The 21,762-nt window shown below is 40.9% G+C and overlaps 1 protein-coding gene across 2 annotated transcripts in view; it reads left to right on the top strand.

Annotated features, from left to right (window-relative positions):
- The window catches only part of HSD17B2 (hydroxysteroid 17-beta dehydrogenase 2), a 56,032-nt gene extending 37,217 nt beyond the window's left edge, over positions 1 to 18,815 (top strand). For both annotated transcript variants that reach the window (XM_045505458.2, XM_010967639.3), the window contains 2 exons: positions 13,494 to 13,631; positions 18,380 to 18,815. In XM_045505458.2, the coding sequence (XP_045361414.1) occupies positions 13,494 to 13,631; positions 18,380 to 18,741 (500 nt within the window). In that variant the 3' untranslated portion in view covers positions 18,742 to 18,815. The remainder of the gene's footprint in view (positions 1 to 13,493; positions 13,632 to 18,379) is intronic.
- Positions 18,816 to 21,762: the final 2,947 nt, after the last annotated feature.

Genomic DNA, 21,762 nt, shown 5'->3' with positions numbered 1-21,762 from the left:
GAAGGAAGAGAGAGATGGAGGAGGAGAAAGGATGGGGAGAGAGAAGTCTAAGTCTCTGGTTAAGAGCAACCAGTATTGCATTTTAACTTCCATGAGAACCTCAAAATATTTCCAATTTTTTCGCTACCTTGCTGAAGCAAATAAATCTTGAGAAAACACATTTGCAATATTCCACCCTTATCTTTCTTCTGAACTTAGCCTTTATATTTTTGACCTCTGGGGAAACATCAACTTTCTCAGTTCCCTGGTACGATCTGGTACTTCTGGGAAAGTCCACATGCTCCTTTGAATGCTCACTCATTCAACAAATATTTACTGAAATGACTGCTCATTGCCTTCTCCTTGACACAGTGACAAGGAAGTTTTTCTTGTTTTTCTTTTTATCCTCAACTTTGAGCAGCTTATCCATTCATAAGATTTTACTTTATTTACCACTAATATGCACACTATCTGCTATAGGCCCAGGATCTGGCATGTAGTAGAAACTTAATTAATAAATGAAGGAATCCAAGTGTGCAAATGAATGAATGGGCAAGTGACGAATTTACAATAGAGGATGCCCATTCATACATCTTCAACATGGGTTCTAAAACTTTTTCTAAACCAAGACTTTGTACTGTCTTGCCACATATTTCCATTGGAGAAAAATGTCTGAGGGTTAAAATAAGTCACACATCTCACTCCTATTCTCACCCCTGGACATGCAAATTCTTTACATCCAGCCTTACTATTTCCATTCCATTACCCTACCATTATCACCAAGTCGACATGTCTGGAGTCAAACTTGCTACCAGCAATTCATCGCTTGCTCTCCTGACTTCTTTCTGTTCTTCTCCTGGTCTTGTAGGTTTCAGAGCTTTGAGCCTTGGATTTGTTTCTCCCTGTGCCTTTCTCTCCTTTCTCCCACCCAGTCAGTCACTAAGATGTATCGAGTCTTCCCTCACCCCATCGTCCTTTGAATCCTTACATTCCAGAGAAACTCTAGAAATAGGTTCATTTTCAGGACTCAGAAATGACACAAGGTATTATATAAAGTTATTAAAGTTGTTAAAACGATATGAAAATAGGACATATGGGAGGTATCTGTATCTGACAGGGCAAGTGTTTGTAAGAAGCCAGGAGCACAGATCTTAAATCATGCTTACAATTTCCCTCTTTGACAAAGAGCAGAGGAGTTCAGCAGAATCCCTAGTACTTTGCTGATGAGAGTTTTGCAGAACAGTGGAAAGGTTTTGAGCAAGGGGATAAGAAGCTAGACTATAACACAAGAATCAGAAGTCAAGGCATGCATAAAATATAATATATAACCGATCACGAATCCACAGCAATTAACATCCAGTGTGATGCCAACTTGATGATGTGTCTTGTGGCAAAGTTAAGGTAATAGTAATTTTGGAAAATGTGCCTATCTGGGAGTTCATCCTGGTCTTTTCCTCATTTTGAAGAAGAGGGTATGGAGAGAGAGGGAGAGGCAGCCAGTCACTAATAAATGTTCTCCAGAAGGAGCTCATGGTTGCCCTGACCCACTGGGTTGTCTTGAGCTTGGCACCTCTGCCACCTTTTGTATGATAAGGATGTCAGTGGTGCAGATTTATCATGGAAGTTTGCATCAGCCAGGAGGAACTGAGCTGGAACTTATAACTGTTCTAGTTATCCATTGCTGCATGGCAAATCACCCCAAAGGAAGTGTCACAGGATGCTGCCAGTAGGCAACTGCTCTGGTAGAATAGTGGTTTCTCAAATATGTGCATGTCATAATCCCTGAAACCTGGAATATGTGACCTTACCTGGCAAAAGGGACTTTGCAGATGTGATTGTGGTAAGGATCTTGAGAGGCAGAGAGTATCTAGGTGTGTCTGATGCAGTTATAAGAATCCTTAAAAGTGGGAGGCAGAAGGGTCAGAATCAAAGAGAGGTTGGAAGATGAAGGAAGGGGTCATGAGCCAAAGAAGGCAGGTGATTTCTAGAAGCTGGAAAAGTCAGGGGAGCTTAGACACTCTGGAAGGAATGCAGCCTGGCTAAGACCTTGATTTTAGCCCAGTGAGACTTCTGATCTTCCGAACTGTAAGATAATTCATGTGTATTGTTTAAGCCACTAAGTTTGTGGTGATTTATCACAGCAGCAATAGAAAAATAATACACCTGGGTTGGCTGGGATATTAGGTAAAATACTGCTGGGCCCATCCCTGTTTCTTTAAAGGTGGATGGACGATGCATCTGCCCTTCCTCATTGCCTTTTCTCCCCATCAATTCCTGCTGCAATGATAAGTGCATGTTTTAGTCCTCAATTTGGCTCTTTCTGTCAACCTTTAATTATCTCTGATAAACAACTTGCCACATGCACTTAATTTCCTCTTCCAAACATTTTCCTTTTCTCCAAACTCTGACACCCATTCCTTCCACCTTTATGCAACTCAGGGCCCTGTGGTCAGCTTTTTTCTCATTCTTCACATCATGTTGAATCAGCATGTCGAATCAGCACTTTATTACATCCCCACCAAAGCAAAGCCAACTTCAGAAAGCATAGATTTTCTTCAAGACTTTGTGCAAAGATGGAAGAGAGGGTTATATATCCTATACCACAAAACCCATTTTAGTTAACATCCCTTTTGGAAGCTTCTTTTCTCCTTCCAAAAGTCTCCAGTTGCCAGCCACCTCTTCTCTGGTCACCTCTCATTCCTCCACCTGCTCCTTGCTGACTCCAAAATCTTTTCTCATTCATCTTTTTAAGGCTTATTCCTGTTGTAGCATGTATCAGAACTTCATTCCTTTTTAAAGCTGAATAATATTCCATTGTATGGATTGACCACATCTTGCTTATCTATTCATCAGTTGATGGACATTGGATTGTTTCTACTTTTTGGCTATTATGAATAATACTGCTATGAACATTTATGTACAAGTTTTTGTGTGCACATTGAAAATTCTATGTAACAGTTAGCTCTATTACTGTCATCTTCTGTGTCTTTGGGTAAGTCCCTTAAACTCTCAGTGCTTTGCTTTTTCATATTTTAAAACAGAGTTGATGAGGGTAATAATAGAACCTACCTCCAAGGACAGTTATGACCATTAAGTACACTTAGAACTGATGTTAAAACATGCAGAGCAGCCCCTGGCATACAGTAGACATCTAAATAAATATGAATATTAGGAAGCATCCATTAGGCTTCAGGCACTTGTTGGATGCTGTCAGATATATGATCCCAATACCCTGCCTGGTAAGGATTAGTATCCTTATTTTGGAGTTATGAAAACCAGTGTTCAGAAGAGTTAAGCGACCGGCTCTTCAGGTAGAATTGGAATTTGAACTTTGACCACATGTTCAGATACACAAACTCAGTGTCCCACTAATTCAGCTGGATCATGTGTTACCACCATGTCAACCACAAGGCCATGAGCTGCAGGGGCTCTTCCCAAAGTATCACTGCCACCATTTTCCTCTCCGGGCCTACTCCACTGCTAGATGCTCACTCCAGCTTCACTGCCATTCCTGGATGGAAAGAGGGTCAACATAATCATTCCTGTGAATGGGAGGTTCCAGGATTGAGGCAAGGCAGAAACATTGCCTCTTTAAATACTTCTCTATTGACAAAAGAGTCAATCACATTATGAATACACTGTTCCCTCCCATGTCTCCCATCCCTAAAGATAGGAACAAGAAACAGAAAGAGCAAGAGAGATATGTAGCTATGCAGGTAGAATCAGGCTTCACAAAGGAGAGAAAGCCAGGGAGCAGAGTGGGGATAAACTGCCTAGGTGTTGATTCTGTCTTTACCACTGAGTGACCCAGGACAAAATTCTCAACCTGAGTTGCAGTTTCCTCATTTTACAAAGGGGATGATAGTAATTGTTTCTTCTTAGGGCCATAGTGAGATGAGATGAAATGCCTTGGGTTTAAGCATCAGCCTTGCACCTGGTATATAGTAGAGTTAGAGACCCAAAAGCCATTCACCATGATGTGAGAAGTCAAAGCTGTGATTTGCTTCCTTAAAACTCTCACAATAGCCAGGGGTGGTGTATGGCCAGGGGGAGAGGGCAGAGCAAGATTGAGTGAACTTCCTCATGCTGAGTTGTATTAGATGCTTACACACCTAAAGTCAGTCAATTCTAACCTCTGCAGGATGCAGATGTTAATTCCTTTTTAGCTCTAGCCCATCCTAACCCAGGATCATCCATCTGGTAAGCAATGGAGTCAGGGTTGGTAACTGGGTCTGTTTTACTCCGAATTTCATGTCCCTTTCACTTTTCTAGACTGTTAAACAAGAATATACCAGGCAAACAGCGGGGGCACAACACAGACCCTAACTCTAGTACGTTTAAGCAATGATTAGGAAGTCTTAGCAATTTAGTTCTGTCTCCTACACCAGTGCTTCTCAGACATTAATTTGTATAGTGGTCACATGGGGATCTTGTTAAAATGCAGAATTTGACTGAGTGGGTCTGAGAGGGGCCTGAGATTGTGTATTTCTATAACTAGTTCCTAAGTGAATATTATGAGTCCTACTATGGACAACTTTCTAATGCAACAAACTTCAGATGCATTAGAATCACCAGGAAGGCTACTTAAAAACAACTGCAGGAAATCAAAACTATGTAGCTATGCATAATGAGATAATGTTTTACACCCAGTAGGATGGCTATAATCAAAAAACCAGAAAATGACACTTGATGGCAAGGGTGTGAAGAAATTGGAACTCTCCCAAATTGCTGGTGGGAATATAAAATGGTGCAACCTCTGTGGGAAACATATGGCAGTTCCCCAATAAATTAAACACAGGGTTACAATATGACTGAGCAAGTCTACTCCTAAGTGTACACTCAGGAGAACAGAAAACAGGTGTTCAAACAAAAAGTCATACATGGGTACTCAAAGCATCATTTTTTATAATAGCCAGAGATGGAAACAACCCAAATGTCCATCAGCTGACAAACCGATAAATAAAATGTGGTCTATCCATACAATGGAATATTACTAGTCCATAAAAGGGAATGAAGCCTTGATACACTGAAGGGTGAACCTTGAAAAGATTATGGTAAGTGACAGAAGATAAACACAAAGTCACATCTTGGACGATCCTATCTATGTGAAATGTCCAAAGCAGGCAAACTCATAGAGACAGAAAGCATATTAGTGGTCATCAGGGGCTGGGGAGAAAGTGCATGATAAGTGACTGCTTAATGGGTATTTGGGGCACTGAGAATATAATAGAACTAGATAGTGGTGTTGGTTGCACAATACCGTAAATGGACTAAATGCCACTGAATTGTATGCCTTAAAATGGTTAAATGGTGAATTTTATGCTTTATGTATTTTTCCACAATAAGAAAAAAGTTCTGCCCCACCCCCAGAATTTCTGATTCAATAGGTCTAGAAAGTGATCTGAGGACTTGAACTTCTAAGATTCCCAGTTGCTGACGCTGGTTCTCAACCACACTTTGAACAAGGTCCCAGGCATTGATTCTGATACTGAACAGTTTGTTGAATTCCCAGAGGTTGTCAGAATGACGTGGGAACAATCAGAAGATATTAATCTCAGATTTCTGCTAACCATGGCTAAAGGAGATTGGCAAACCTGTCTCTCCTGGGGGCAGGTGGATGGTTTGGGTTCTTGAGCTTGGCAAGTTTCAATAAAGGAAATGACTCTATTACTTGAGCTGACTCCAATTGACTGGGAGGAGGCAGAAACTGACTGGGAGCCCTCATTACATTCTTCTGAGGCAAGATCATGCAAGTTCTGGCTTGGGAAGGTAGTAGAGAATGAGAAAGCTGTGTGGGCATGGAACCCTGGTACCTCTATAAAAGTGTACTGCACCCAGTTCCGTGGTGGGAAGGGGGATTTTCTTCCACACCAACAAGCAGTGCCCAGATACTAGCAGGCTGTCCTACAATTCAAGTCTGACACCAACTACCTGGAGATAGCATCAGATCCCACAGATTAAGGGGCCAGTCTTATAAGACTGTCCCCCTCATCCCCACCCTGGATGCTGATCTCAAGTCCAGGTTATCACCCGTGCTTCTAACCAACAGGCTATAGTTCAGAGGTACCAACTACCCCCTCCTTGGGTTCCATTAATTTACTAGAGAGGCTCAAAGAACTAAGGAAACCTGTTTACTCACTGGATTTCCAGTTTATTACAAAGGATATTAAAGGATACAAAATCAACAGCCAGATGGAGAGATACACAGGGCAAGGCCCAGGAGAGGGTGCAATGCTCCCATGCTCTCTGAAGGGGCCACTCTCCCCGAATCTCATGCATTCACTAACGTGGAAATTCTCCCAGCTGCCTCCTTTTGGGTTTTTATGGAGGCTTCACTAAAGAGGCAGGAGTGACTAAATCATTAGCCATTGATAATGGATCTTAATCTCCAGCTCCTCTTCCTTCCCTGGAGGTGCGAGTAGGTGTGAGATTAGAAATTCCAACCCTCTAATCATTTGACTGGCTCCACTGGCAACCAGCCTCCCTTCCCTTAGGTGAAGTCCAAGTTGCCTCATTAACATAACAACAGGCCACATTAACCTTTGCCGCTCGTCACTTAGGAAATTCCCAGGGTTTTAGAAACTCTGTGCCAGAAACAGCGACGATGACCAAAGATATATTTCTTATTATAAATCGAAGTATCACAGCCGACCTATACAGCCTCAGGCTGAAAAATTGCAATGTTCCTGTCCCCTGTTGAATACTTGTGAATAGCTCATTCCCTTAAAGAGCCCTTTCTTTTTCCATTATTCCTACGGGACCATATGTGAGTTTTAGGCCAGGAAAAAGGGGATCTCCAGGTAGGTGCTGATCATTACAGCTTCAGAACATGTTTGAGGCACTGTGTTAACTCAGAGGACATCAGGAACATTTGACGAGTAGAGCCTTGAGAAACATCACTAACGTTACTTATGCGGCACCAAAGGAGTCAAGCAAAGACCAGGACTGAGCCCCCGGGGTGGGGGGAGGGGAGAGAGAGGCCCTCTATGGTTTTGTAAGCTCCAAAGTTGTAACTTCAAGTCTCCCTCAGCTTTAGCCACGGCCAACAGGGCACCATAAGGTCAAAGGAAAGACAGTGGCCGCCAGAGCGATCAGAAACGTGAATGTTGAGTTTATTCTTGCCAGGGAACAGATTCACTGAGTAGTTCCCCGAGGCAGAAAACCTGGGTGGCGGGGACTGGTATCTTCTGGGAGAGGGTGGGATGCTGCTTTCACGGTGGCTACACTAAGTAAGGAGAGACAGTTTCCAATTATGAAGGACGAAAAGAGTCCATGGGTCCGTTCGTGGTTGGTTAAAACAGGTCCCATTGTGACTGGGTGTTCTGTTAAGTCACTTAATAACAGGTCACCTCAAGTTCTGAGCCATTTATCAGCACTGGCTACTTAGAATCAACTGCAGGGAAACCCAGCATTCATTCAATTTTGATACCTCCCAAACAAGGACTACTCTAAAGGTAAAGTTTTGCCTTTACATTAGCTACATCCATGATGGGGCTGTGTGTGAGACAGAGTGAGAAAGAAGGAGATTGTCACTTTAAATTTGGTTGCAGCCTTGGCAGAAAATGTTTGAAAGCTCTAGCTTGCTTAGGGGGCTTATCTCATCTTTTAAGGAACGTTTCAGATGAGCGGGACCTTGATTTCTGAGCCTCCCATGCCAAACTTCAAAAAACCTTACACTTTAATTTTATTTATCAAAATGTTAGGCTACCTTATGACCTTGGTACAGCCGAAGACCTACATGGGAGCTAGTCAATGCTCCCAATTTAATCATGTCTTAATGGGCGTATGCATTTTTAAAGTTTTTATTTGGAAATAATTATAGATTCACAGGAAGTTGCAAGGAACTGTACAAGGAAGTCCAACTGTTCACCCTTCACCCAGCCTCCCCTAATGATAACATTTTGCATAACTATAGTACGATATAAAAACCATGTAATTGACACTGGTACAATGCACAGAGCTTACTCAGATTTCACCAGTTATATGTGCACTTATTTATGTGTGTTTATAGTTCTGTGCAGTTTTATCATACATATAGCTTCCTGTAACCACGAACACAACCAAAATACAGAACGGCTCCATCATCACAAGGATCCCCTGAGATACCACTTTTATGGCCACATCCATGCCCTCACCCCATCCCCAATTCCTGGCAACCATGAATCTGTTCTCCATCTCTATAATTTTATTTCAAGAATATCATATACATGCAATTCCATGGTATGTAACCTTTTAAGACTGGCTTTCAATCAATATAATTTGAAGGGAATATATTTTGACTAAGGCATACACAGCTGAAAAGCAAACAAAACCAAACAAAAATACACCTTCTTCCTGCGGCACAGCATTAGAAACTCTCTTTTAATTTCAGTCTCTTGAAACACAACGTATCTTACCCCTCACACCTGTAAGACTTAGATCAAGGATAAAACAGCACTGCCAGGTCATTATTCAACTTCTGAGATCACACGAGCCTTCCATATCCAAAACAGAAATCTGTTTTTTCAGGTCCCAGCCTGTATTAACACGTCCATGTCCAGAGGACAGAAATAACTGGAAAAACTTCAGAGATGTTCTTTAGAATTGTTTAACAACCCTATCTTTTTATTAGAATCACCTGAGGGAGCTTTCAAACTCCCAGCACCAGTGGAATAATAGGAAGCTCTAAAAGGGAGCTTGCTTTGTGCCAAACACCATTCTAATACTTCAATTCATTTAATGCTGACAACAACACTGTGTGATGTATGTATTGTCATTATTCTTAATTTACAGATTTAAAGACCAAGGCACATAAATATAAAACAACTTTTCCTCTTTCCTGATTTTAATTGATGCTACTAATCAAGCAGAGCTGGTATTTGAACACAGGCCGTGTTGGCTCCAGAACTGGCCTCTTAACTGCTGCCCTTTTCTGCTAACCTGCCTTCCAGCTGGCCAGACTCACCTCATCTCTAAAAACCGTAGAGAATTAAGAACAATCTAACCCCACAAACTGGGTTGTAACTTTCAACAAGTTGCTTGAACTTCTTTGGCCTTTTTAACCAGTAAAAGGAAGAAATTGGATTTTGAACTCTAAGATTTTGTGAAACTATATAAGAACCAGCTGGTTGTATGTGCCAAGACAGGAACCAGGTTTAATGTTTTGTGCCACATACTGTATTGAAATTTCATCAGTGAAGCCTCAGGACTCTTCCTTCTAAGTGAAAGGGCCAAACCTCAAACTAACTTAAACAAATAGGGGGAAAGGAACTTATTAGCTTATCAATTGGCTGGAACCAAGATGCCAGATGGGATCATGGTAACTCTCTCCTACCTCCACTCCCTGTTTCCCTCCTCAACCCTCACTTCCAGTTTTCTGACCACCCCTTTTCACTCCTCAATTTCCTTTGCTTACCTTCTCCTGGTGTGGTAGCAAAAATGCCCCCTGGGAATTTCACTGTTTCACCATCACCACACTTAAGTAGCCAGGAATAAACAATAAAACCATCTCCCTTCCATGATCTATATCGGGGCTCTGGCTCAGTGTAGGTCACATGCCCAGCCCCAATCCAATCTCCATGTTCAGGGGATGGGATACTATGATTGGTCATTCTGTTCTCTTAGTGAGGGCAGAACCATTGACTAACAGCCTTCCTACAAAGACAGGGAAGTAAGGATAAGTATGTCCCAAAAGGAAGTTATGTGAGCCAGACAGAAGCTTTAATAATAATGTAAGAATAATGATAATAATTGACATTAGCTGTTCTAGGTATCTCTACTTCAATGCCTGTGCTCCCTGACCCCAGTTTTATTGAGATATAATTGGCATACAACATTGTATTAGTTTAACGTGTACCACATAATGATTTATATGTATATTGTGAAATGATTACCACAATAAGGTTAGTTAACATCCATCACCTCACAGTTATAATTTTTTTTCTTGTGATAAGAACTTTAAAGATTTACTCTCTGAACTTTCAAATATACAACACAGTATTGCTAACTATAGTCACTATGCTATACATTACCTCCTCAGAACTGATATATGTTATAAGTGGAAGTTTGTACCTTTTGATCACCTTTATCCATTTACCCACCCCCTAACCCTCACTTCTGGAAACCACTAATTTGCTCTCTATATCCATTAGTTTGTTTGTTTGTTTGTTTTGAAGATTCCACGTATAAGGGAGATCCCATAGTATTTCTTTGTCTGACTTATTTCACTTAGCATAATGCCTTCAAGGTCCATCCATGTTGTTGCAATTGGCAGAAATGGCAATTTTTTATGGCCAAATAATATCTTATTATATATACATGTACCATATTTTCTTTATCTGCCCATCCTTTGATGGACACTTAAATCATTCCTATTGTAAATAATGCTGTAGTGAATGTAGGAGTGCAGATACTATGCTGTTTTTGATAGAAACTTTTATTGAGATCATTATAGACTTACTAAAAATCATAAGGAAGAATAAGAGAGATCTTGTGTTCCCTTTACCCAGTGTCCTCTAATAGTAAGATTTTGCAGAAGTATAGTACAATGTTATAAGCTGCATACTGATAATGATCTAATTCACCAATTTTATTCATATTTCCCCAGTTTTCCTTGTACTTGTATGTGTATTTGGCTCCCTACATTTTGTCATCCCATTTTCTTTTTAATTGCATTGTATGGCTTTCAGATTGAGGCTAGAAAGTCAAATTCAAGGCATGTTTCATTAAGTGGCTGGAAATGGCCAATGTCTACTAAGATTGGCCTTTAAGAAACCAGATCACGGTCATTACTGTCACGCTTTGCCAGTAGGCAGGAATGAGCTCAGTGTTTCATGGGGGTCCAGGAAGAGGTAGCTGAAAGCCTACCTAGAAACGCGGGTTTGTTCTATCCACTGCATGCTGTAAGGTGGTGACTTAAATATCCCTTATTAAATGATCCTTGATAAATTTTAGATGTGGGCTGAGCCACATTTTGTGGTCTCAGATGCTCATGTTGCAAACTTTAACTTTTGGATAGAGGTAGGACTCAGGCGTGAGAGCTCAGGATAGGAAGATGTTCTCCCATGGATGAAGCATGCTAGAAGGGTAACCAACAGAAGAATAAAAAGGACTTTGTTAGGGAAAAGAAATCATTTACAAATTTCTGAAGTCAGAAGAATAAAGATGAGCACATTTGCAAAACTAGACCCATGTCTGGTTTGGTGAAAACCACTGAAGTCTAGAAAAGCTGATGGAACTGGAATGCATGGAAAGGTAAGACCAGGGGACACTGGAGATCTTCCACCCACCCTTAGATAGTTGTGCAAATGTCTTGGGGGTTTTAGGCAGAGCAGAATACCCATGAAGTCATCTTTGGCATTCACTGAAATGCCTCTGTGTGTCTTCTCCTTTTCTGTCTCTTACAAGGACACCTATCATTGGATTTAGGGCCCATCTGAATCCAGGGTGGTCTCATCATGAGATTTGTACCTTAATTACATCTGCAGAGATCATTATTCCAAATGTCATTCCACTTTTCTACCTTCCATAGCTCATCCCTCACAGCTGATCCAATGAGAGACCCAGTGTAAGGCTCAATCTCTCCCAGCTTCTGGAAGAAATGTAATTTAGGGGGAATAAAAGCATCTGCCCCTAGCCCTAGTTAGCCCTCCTGGAATAAGCTATTTCTCAAACCCTGTTTTTTTTTTTTTTCTAATCACAAACCTATTATTTTACAGTTCTATAGTGTGGACGTCTGAAATGAGTCCCATTGGTCTTAAATCAGTGTTTGGGCAGGGCTGCAATCCTTCTGAGGGCTTTAGGAGCAATCCATTTCCTTGTTTTTTCTAAGTGTTAGAGGCTGCCTGCATCCTTGGCTCATGGTCCCATTTCTCTGTCTTCAACTCCAGCAACACTGGACCATCTCTCTCATTCTAATGCTCTTCTCTCCCCTCTTTCAATTATAAGAAGGCTTTTGATTACATTGGGCCCAACTGGATAATCCAGGCTACTCTACTCATCTGAAGGGCTGTTGATTAGCAACCTTAATTCCATTTGCAACCTTAATTCCCCCTTTTCCATATAAGCTAATATATTTATAGGTTCCAGAGATTAGGCATGGTTGTCTTTGGGGGACCATTATTCTGTCTGTCATATCTCTCCTTCATATTTTCCATCTGTGTCCCTAGTGGTTTCCTCAGATCTAGGTTCTAGGTAACAAATTCTCTTCTTAACTGTGTTTAAACTACCATCTAATTTGTCTACTGAGTTTTTTTTTGTTTGTTTGTTTGTTTTTTTAGTATGGTTGATTTACAATATTGTGTTCATTTTAGGTGTACAGCAAAGTCATTCAGATTATTCAGTCATTCATATATATTTCAGATTATTTTCCATTATAGGTTATTACAAGATATTGAATACAGTTCCCTGCACTATATAGTCAATCTTTGTTGCTTATCTGTTTTATGTATAGTCATTTGTATCTGTTAATCCATACTTCTAATTTATCCCTCCTTCACTCCCTTTCCCCTTTAGTAACCATAAGTTTGTTTTATGTCAGTGAGTCTGTTTCTGTTTTGCTTATAGATTCATTTGTATTATTTTTTTAGATTCCACATATAAGTGATATCATACAATATTTGTCTTTCTCTATCTGACTTTGCTAACTATAACATTCTCCAGGTCCATCCATGTTGCTGCAAATGGCAATATTTCATTCTTTTTATGGCTGAGTAATATTAACATTCCTTTGTGTATATATATCACATCTTCTTAAATCTGTTGTTGGGCACTTGGGTTTTTTCTATGTCTTGGCTATTGTAAATAGTGCTGCTATGAACATTGGAGTGCTTTTATCTTTCTGAATTAGAGTTATCTTTTTTGGATATATATCCAGAAGCGGGATCACATTCTATGGTAGCTCTATTTTTAGTTTTTTAAGGAACCTACATACTGTTTTCCATAGTGGCTGCACCAATTTACATTCCCTCTAACAGTATAGTACAGTTCTCTTTTCTCCACACTCTCTCCAGCATTTATTATCTGGAGACTTTCTGATGATAGCCATTCTGACCGGTCACACCCTCTTACAGAGATGCCCCACAGTTCACCATGGTGTGTGTTACTCCTTGTTGCAACAAATATTAAACCCAATTTGTTAAACTATAAGCTTCAATGGGCTGAATATTGCCTCCCTGCCCCTCCTTCCCCAAACATAAACCCACCTAGAACCTTAGGATGTAGGTCGGCCAAATTGGAAGGTCAGAAGCTGGGGATGATGCCCTTTATCCCACCCAAATCACATTTAGCTTAGAAGCTGGGAGAGATTGAGCACTTGGTGTGTCATTGGACCAGTTGTGACGGAGGCAGTCATGGAAAGCAGAAGCAAAGGAAGCCAGACAATAGTGTGACCAAGAATATATGCTCCCCTGGGTACGGAGGGCCCTTGTCACCACTGATACCAAATCCTGACATGCAATAGGTGCTTAAATAGTTAGTGGATGAGCAAATGAAAACATCAGATCTGATTTTTTTTTTCTCTCCCATTATTTCCATAGGAGCGATCCCAATGGAGAGGCTGGCAGCCTATAGCTCATCAAAGGCGGCTCTGACCATGTTTTCAGCAGTCTTGAGACAAGAGCTATCCAACTGGGGAGTTAAAGTCTCTGTTATCCAGCCTGGAGGCTTCCAAACGAGTAGGTGTCTGAACCTAAGAGCCTTGGAGTGTTCATTCCAAAGGGATGCTGAAGGTCCTTTATCCTGACAGAGCTCAAGCCAAACCCCTCAGTGGTCGACCAAAGAGAGGTTGGGATGGGTGGGCTCTTTTAGCATAGAGGGGCAAGTGCCAGGTCCTGCACTGAATGGTTGGTTGCTCCCCTGACGCCTTTCACCAAGGAATTACGTTTTGATGTCATATTTTTTTTAAACACCACCTCATCCCTTCTGAAGGATATGACTCACTGACACACCTCCTTCTACCCTGGGAGAAGATGGTCATCCTCTCCTCTCCTCTCCTCTCTCTGAAATTCTGGACTCTGGGCAAATGTAGATGACCCCTGTGGTTCAGTCGTTAGTTCTGGGTCATCAAACATTTAATTGGTGATTTAAGTGAAGATGTAAAAAAACATGTATAACTGAAGACACACACTGGGAGGGATTGCTAACATACTGAAGAACAAACCCTAGAGGTTTGAATATTCACCCAAAGCACAACATAAAAATCTAAAAAAAGAGTGTTGCAGGAGAATGGGGCTTGAGACAATGGTCATGTTACCCGTCTCAGGCAAGTCCCTGGGACGTGCCATCAAGTGAGGGTCCTTGGCTTCACGCAGGAAAGAATTCAAGAGCAAGCCATAGTAAAGTGAAAGCGAATTTAGTTAGACAGATAGACATTTCATAGGCAGAATATGGACCACCTCTGAAGGTGAGAGTGGCCCTAGGGTGCCGGGGTGGTTAGTTTTTATGGGCTGGGTAATTTCATATACCAACAAGTGGGAGGATTATTCCAACTGTTTTGGGGAAAGAGTGAGGATTTCCAGGAACTGGGCCACTGCCCACTTTTCGGTCTTTTAAAGTCAGCCTCAGAACTGTCATGGCTCCTGTGGGTTTGTCATTTAGCATGCTATTGTATTACAATGAGTGTGAGACCTTCCAAGGTCTACTGGAAGTTGAATCTTCCACCATCTTGGGCCTAGCTGGTTCTAAACAGTATTTGTCCTATCCTCAAAGTCTGTGTCATTCTTTTAATGGTTGTGCCCTTATCCTTCCCCTCCTGTCTCAAGGGGAACTTTGTCTTGAAGCATCCAGCAGCTTGGATCTCAGAGAGCTGTCTAGGAGAAGCATGAAGACTCAGTGAAAGGGCTCTTCTAGGAAGGAGACCCAGAGAAAGACACCTGGGCCACTCAGGTTGAGAGGCTGTAGGAATGGACAGTAGGAATGGAGGGAAGAAGATGTCCTGAGAGGGGCTTCCAACCTGGGGACTCCCTGGGCCAGGAGGAGAGCTGAAGGGAGTTGATGGAGAAGGGTGGGTCAAAGATGAAGCCAAATATGGCAGTGTGAGAGACCGAGAGAGAAAAGCTGGCTGACAGCTAGTGTAAGAGGAAAATGATGAATTTGATTTTGGGCAGGATCAAGGGTTTGGTGACACAGCCAAGGACAACTTCCAATACACAGATGTAAGATTCTGCTTGGATCAGAGAGCAACCCTACAGTTAAGTTAGAATTTCAAGGACTCATCAAAATTGTCATAGCCAACATTTTGGGGGAGCAGTTCTTATTGGGGACTAGCTACTTCCTATACATTCTTTCCTGATGTTGTTGATCTTATTTTTTTATTGAGAAATCTATCATATACACACATAGTTTAAGTTTTTATAAAAAATTCACGTACTTAACATCCAGATCAAAAACATTTCCAGCTCCCAGAAGCCCCCATGTGATCCTCTGCAGTCTTAACCCTCTCGTCCCTTCAACATGTAATCTCTCCTACTTTTTGTAACAATTGTTTATTTGCTATTCCTTTCAATGTTCCATCCATATATGCATCCCCAAACAACAGTTTGGCTTTACCAGTTTTTGAACTTTGAATGGAATCAACGTGGATGTGTTCTTTTGCTTCTGGCTTCTTTCATCTAACATTGTATTTTCACAATTCATCTCTGTTGGGTGTAGGTTATTCATTTAAATTGCCATATAGTTTTCTGTGAATATGCAACAATTTTTCTACTATTGATGGGATATTTGGGTCACTTTTGGACCATTGTGAACAATGCAGCTATGGACCTTCTGGTACATATCCTATGGTGCATGTGTATGTGATTTTTTCCTATGACACAGCCAGGAGTGAAATGACTTGATCATAGATCTTAATTGCCTTCAACTTTACTGGATAATTCCAAAATGTTTCCTTAAAAATTGTTCCAATTTTACTCCCTCTCTTTCCATATGTCTTAAGCTGCACCACAACCCTGAGGACACTGAGATGGGGTAGGTAATAAATAGCACACCATGATGGTGGGGAATTTGAAACCAGGTCTCTAGGTACTGTGCCTGGTTCTTACTTTTATACCATGCTGCCCTCAGCTTCACGCTGATATTTGATGGGCTCTTGAAAGACAAGAGACCAGACAGTGGAGGGCTGAGGACTTACATTTGGAGAATGATGTTGGAAGTGGGGGGACAAGAAAAAGAATTTCTAGGGACACAAAGAGCTTCTGAAGAAATTTGAGGTGACATACCAGATTTTTGTTTTTGCTGCCCTGCAAGACAAAGAGCTAAAACATGTTGCATGCTTAGCAGATTTTAAGATTTGACATGCATAATCTCACTTAATCCTCACCTATGAGGTAGGCATTATAATATTCCCATCTTGTAGGTAGAAAACTGAGGCTCAGAGAAGTTAAGGAATTTCCCAAGCCACAGACTTGATATGAGGCAGGGATGGGATTTGGATCCAGATCATCTTAACAATTTTATTGTGTGTAGCCCCAGAGCGGCAGGGGATGGGCAAATGTGTGTCAAAAATAGCAGATGAAGGTTGACAAAAGACTGGTGGCTTTGTCATCAAGAAAGAGAGGTTTGGGAATTCTAAACAGAGTACCCACAAGAGTGGTTAGAAAGTCCATGAGGTGATTAAAGAGGAAGGAAGTGGAGAGGAAAAGGAATCCCCCAGCCGGTGAAAGTAGAGTCTGGGGGAAAAGATGCTGGAGGAACAATAGTTCACGCAAATATGTTTTTCAAGACTTAGAAGCCTCCAGAGTAGTAATTGTCAGGGTAATCATTTCTTTAAGTCTGGTGTGGTGACTTCATGTAAAAAAATGAGCAATTGAAACTCTGTTTGCATTTCCATGAGTATAATTGGATTTCACTGGCTTACATTCATAGTGAGGCTCCCCTCAATGCCAACCACCCCACGGTCCTGATATCCAGAAGTTACCCAGGCTAGCAAACAAGATTCATCCCCACAGCAATCCCTGAGCAATCACACACTTTGTCGGAGGAAATGTGGGTGGCCGCAACCTTTCTGCAAAGTAATCTGGCAGTGGCTGCCAAAATTCAAAATGTGTGTGTTTTTTGACCAGGCAGCCACACTCTGGGGACTGTACCCTACAGAAGCAAACACTGAAATACAAAAGGATTTACTGTGCAAGGCTGCTGATGGCAGTGTCTCCTGGTATGGTTAAACCCAGGAACAGCTGGGAAGTCCTTTGATAGAGAAGTGGTGACTAAAGGTGCTCAGTGGAAAATTCTGCTGCTCTGGTTTAAAACTATAGCCATTGCCAGGAGGCAGGTCTGTGTCTTATTACTAAGCAATCAGACAAAAAAACAAAACAAAAAAACACAAACAATAAAAGCAAGTTCCTGGTAAATACATACAGTATGATTCTTTTTTGGTTTTTTTGTTTGTTTCTGGTAAAACAAAATTAACCAAAGCCAAACATGTGTATATATGTTTGTATGAACAAGAAGGGAATGTAGAATGACTCACAGAACTGTAAGTTACCTCCAAAGAGACTGATTTTAAAAACATATGCATCTCATTGTTATTATTTATACAACGACCAGAAATTGCTGCTATATTTTGTAGTAAATATATGGATATTATTAAATTTTATATAATAGATAAGAATTTACTTCCACATTAAATATATGTTTATATATTTAATCACATTCATATATTAAAACTTAAATGCAGATTTAAACTAAGTTTAATATATTATTTAAAATGAAATTAAAATTATATATTCATGAAATAGACAAAATGATGTTCAACATTATATATTTAATTTCATGCATAGAAGCAGGCATTACTGCTATACTTTTAAAAATGATATGTGTATGTATGTGTACATATATTATGTAGGTATATACATATTTTATAGATAACCTATGTTATGTACATTATATTTTATATTGTATATAATAGTCATGAAAAGATATGTATTAGAATGTTCGTGGCAGCACTATTCATGGGCCTTAAGTTGAAAACAACCCAAATGCCCATCACAGTATAATAAATAAATAATTTATGGCATAATTACAGAATGGAAAGCTATTGACCATATAATACATGGATAAATCTCACAATATAACATATGATTCCATTTATATAATGTCTAAAGTTAGGCAAAACTACTTTATTCTGTTCTTCAGGACTGTGGCTACTGGAAAGGCAACAGAAGCTGGTTTGTCCATTTCTTGATTTGGTTGCTGGTTATGTGAGCTATTCAGTTTGTGGAAACCTAGTCATCTGTGCACTGTTATGTAATGTATGTTTAAAAGAATATAATAAATACCGTTGTAAAGTACATACTTTAAAAGGTGTTTGGGAACGTCCTTCCCAACAGAAGCCAATTCACAAGGGCCTTCTTCCCAACTAGGGTTGGTAGGACATGCCTGTTGTGGCCTCCCCAGCATCTGAGCCTCTCTTTTATCTGCATCCCAGATATCACAGGTACGAGTGACATGTGGGACAAGCTGGAGAAGAGCATCCTGGACCACCTCCCCCCTGACGTGCAAGAGGACTATGGCCAGGACTACATCCATAGGCAACGCGGTTATTTAAGATTGATCAACAACTTCTCTGATCCGAACATCTCCCCTGTACTTCTGGACATCCATCATGCCATCTCTGCTAAGAGCCCCTGTGCATTTTATGCACCAGGGAAAATGACTTATCCATGGATCTATTTTGTTTCCTTTAGCCCTACTGGCATATTTGATTATTTTGCCAAAAAAAAGCATGGCCATGGAAAGATCATGCCCAGAGCTTTAAGCAAGCCTAATGTGAAGAATGAGGCCATATAGGCAAATAAGTGGGAAATGTTGTAGTCTTGGAATGAAAGGGATTCTGAGCTTCCCATTAAAGTTGTGGTTTCCTACCTGCATCTCCTGTGAACTTTGTTGGTTGAACAGGACTTACTCGAGGGTGGAAATGACCACTGTGGAGAGCATTAATTGGGTTTAGTTTGCACTGGATACATTTCAGATATTCTTTCATCTGGTTCCCATCAGAGAATGGAGTAGGCATCTTTACCCCTACTTAATAGATAAGGGAATTAAGAATCAGAGACGTTAAGTTTCTAGTTCATTGTCACACAGCTAGAAAAAGGCAGAGCTAGAATTGAAATCCAATTTGGATTCCATTGCCTGCCAGGAGAGGAGGAAGAGAAAGAGAGATGAAGAGTAAAAGGAGAGAGGGAAGGGAGACGAGGAGGAGGAAATGGCAAGGAACACAGTCAAATCAAGTCTTTCTCACTGTGTGTTGATATCCCACTGTAACTATTGCATCCAAGGTACTGTATATAATCAGTGCTCTGTGCACCTCTTCTCCTTTCCTCTACCAGAAGCCTTGGGGATAATAGGATGAGGCCTTCCATCTCAAGCAGGGACCCCGTAGCCTTTTGGCAGACACAGGGCATGTGATTGTTTGAATTGGTGACCTAGTAACCATCCTTGGCGTCTCCATCTGAGCATCCAGGATGGAAAAGCCAGCATTATTACGTGGAGAAGCCCCACTGTAGGGAATGTCAGATACTAAGAGAGGTATAGCCAAGTTCACCTGGGGGAGGCAAAAGAGGAGGAGCTGGTGAAAACAGAGGGCATGAAAGGAACTATAAAAACTACCAGCTTCACATGAGGGAAGCAGAGGTCCAGACATCTTGTTCATTGCAAACCGTTTTTTTTCCAGAACGTGAAGGTTCTTTTTCTATTTTCCAACCCCATGGAGATTTTGGGAGAGTAGATCAACTGACAAAGCTCTGCAATTTTCTCCCAAAGAAAATAGTAACAATATAGTGAGATAAATAATTATAAAATATTAATACAATACATTTTAAATGGCTGGTCATGCTGACTGTCCGGTGGTTCTACACTATTGCTTTAGGGCAGAACAGAAAGAAAAGGAAAAAAAAAACCAAAACACGTTTTAAGTGTTGATTTCCAAAATAGGCACTTTCTGGAGATAAGAGTTATAAAGCTCAGGGCTTCCATTTGCATGATTCACACGTTAAGAGAACACAGTTTTTATACAACCTGCTGTCCAAAGGAGGACTCAGGATTGTGTGTTTCACTATAAGCCAGTGGTTCTCAAAGTGTGGTCCCTGGACTTGCAGAATCAGTGCCACCTGAGGACAGTTGACCTAAAACAATAAAACAGCCAGTTATTATTTTACCAGCAAAATGAATTTATTCATGAACAGCAAAGAATTGCTATTTAGGACATGCAATCTATGGTGAACCACAGGCAGGTCCAGAGAAGACAGAGGACCATTCTTTTAAAAAGGAGGAGCTGTTATAAACAAAAAGTCCATTAGAGGAAACTGCGGTTCAAAGTGCAGTGGCTTTTCATTGGCTGAGCTGTGACAGTCTCTCATTGGCTGGGATATTTCCCAGCAAAGAGATATTCCTCCTTCCTTCTGCTGCTAGTAAAGTAGTAATCTTTTTCCTGTTGGGTCTGCAGTTGTAGTCAGGCATGAGGGCACCCCCTTCTGGCCTCCTGACTCCATTTAAAATGAGGTTTCTGTTTATTAATTTTCACAGAACCTATTATATATGCATGTTCTCAGGAGCCAAGGCAATTGTACTTTAGGTTTTTATGACTGCTGTAACAAATTATGAAAAACTTAGCAGCTTAAACAACATACACTTATTGTTTTACAGTTCTAGAAGTCAGTATTCTGAAATGGGTCTTACAGGGCTAAAGTAAATGTGAGAGCTGTGTTCCTTCTGGAGGCTCTAGGGGAGAATTCATTTCTTGCCTTTTCTGGTTTGCAAAGGCCTCCTGTATTTCTTTGCTTGTGGCTGCATCACTCCGGCCTCTGCTTCCCTCATCTCATCTCCTTCTCTGAATTTGACGCTCCTGCCTCACTGTTACAAGGACCTTTGTAATGATATTGGACCCACACAGATAATCCAGGATTATCTCCCTGTCTCAAGACCCTTAATCATGTCTGCAAAGTCCTTTTTCCCAAGTGAGGTCACATATGCACAGGTTTCAGGGATTCGTGTGCTATTATCATTATCATTATCATTTGCCATTACATCAGGCCATTATTCTACCAACCATGTCTACTGAATCAGAAACTCTGGGGGTGGGCCCCGCAACTTGCATTGTAATCAGCCCCCTAGGAGATGCACGCCCAAGTTTGAGAATCCCTCACGACTGGCTAGGAGAACAGTGTTAGGTACACTGCGTCTGGTCTGGTGACACATCTTGTCCTGGAACATCACAAAATTTATTTACCATATTGCAAAATATGGAGATGACTGAAGTGAGAATATCAGCTTACCATGTGAAACAGGAAGATCAACAAAGAGACGCAAAGCTTTTGTCCTGAATTATTTGTTCTTCCCAGTTTGTTCCATCCATGTGAGAGTGTTCTGGCCACCGGGTAATTGCCCTGGGAATTTCACCACAGAGGTAATTTTGTTTAGCTCCACTTTCTGTTCTTCCTCTTATTCTGATAATAGGTAATGATTCGCTGCTGGATATCTTGCAGCTTCTCTCTTTGGCATTGTCCTATGCTCTCTCCTGACTGTCCAAGATGAACTAATTACATATAGAGACGATCTTAACTGGAAACATCCTATTCTTTGGACGTGGTAAGATTTTTAGATAAGACTTAAATGTTTGTGCAAGAAATTTTCATTGGTGAAAACAAAACTCACACTTTCATCTTCAATATCCATGGTAGGAGAAAAATGGGACTGAAAAAAATCATAAATGGGCTAAGCCAATACATGCCATTGCCCATTGCCATTGCAATAGCCAGATTTTTTTTTTTTTTTTTTGATGGGGGTTGATGGCATGCTATTTAGCATTCACCT

Source organism: Camelus bactrianus, chromosome 9 (genome assembly GCF_048773025.1).
Source record: "Camelus bactrianus isolate YW-2024 breed Bactrian camel chromosome 9, ASM4877302v1, whole genome shotgun sequence".
NCBI classification, from domain to species: Eukaryota; Metazoa; Chordata; class Mammalia; order Artiodactyla; family Camelidae; genus Camelus; species Camelus bactrianus.
Note: the sequence above shows the minus strand (reverse complement) of the source record. Positions and strands in the feature narration are given on the sequence as shown.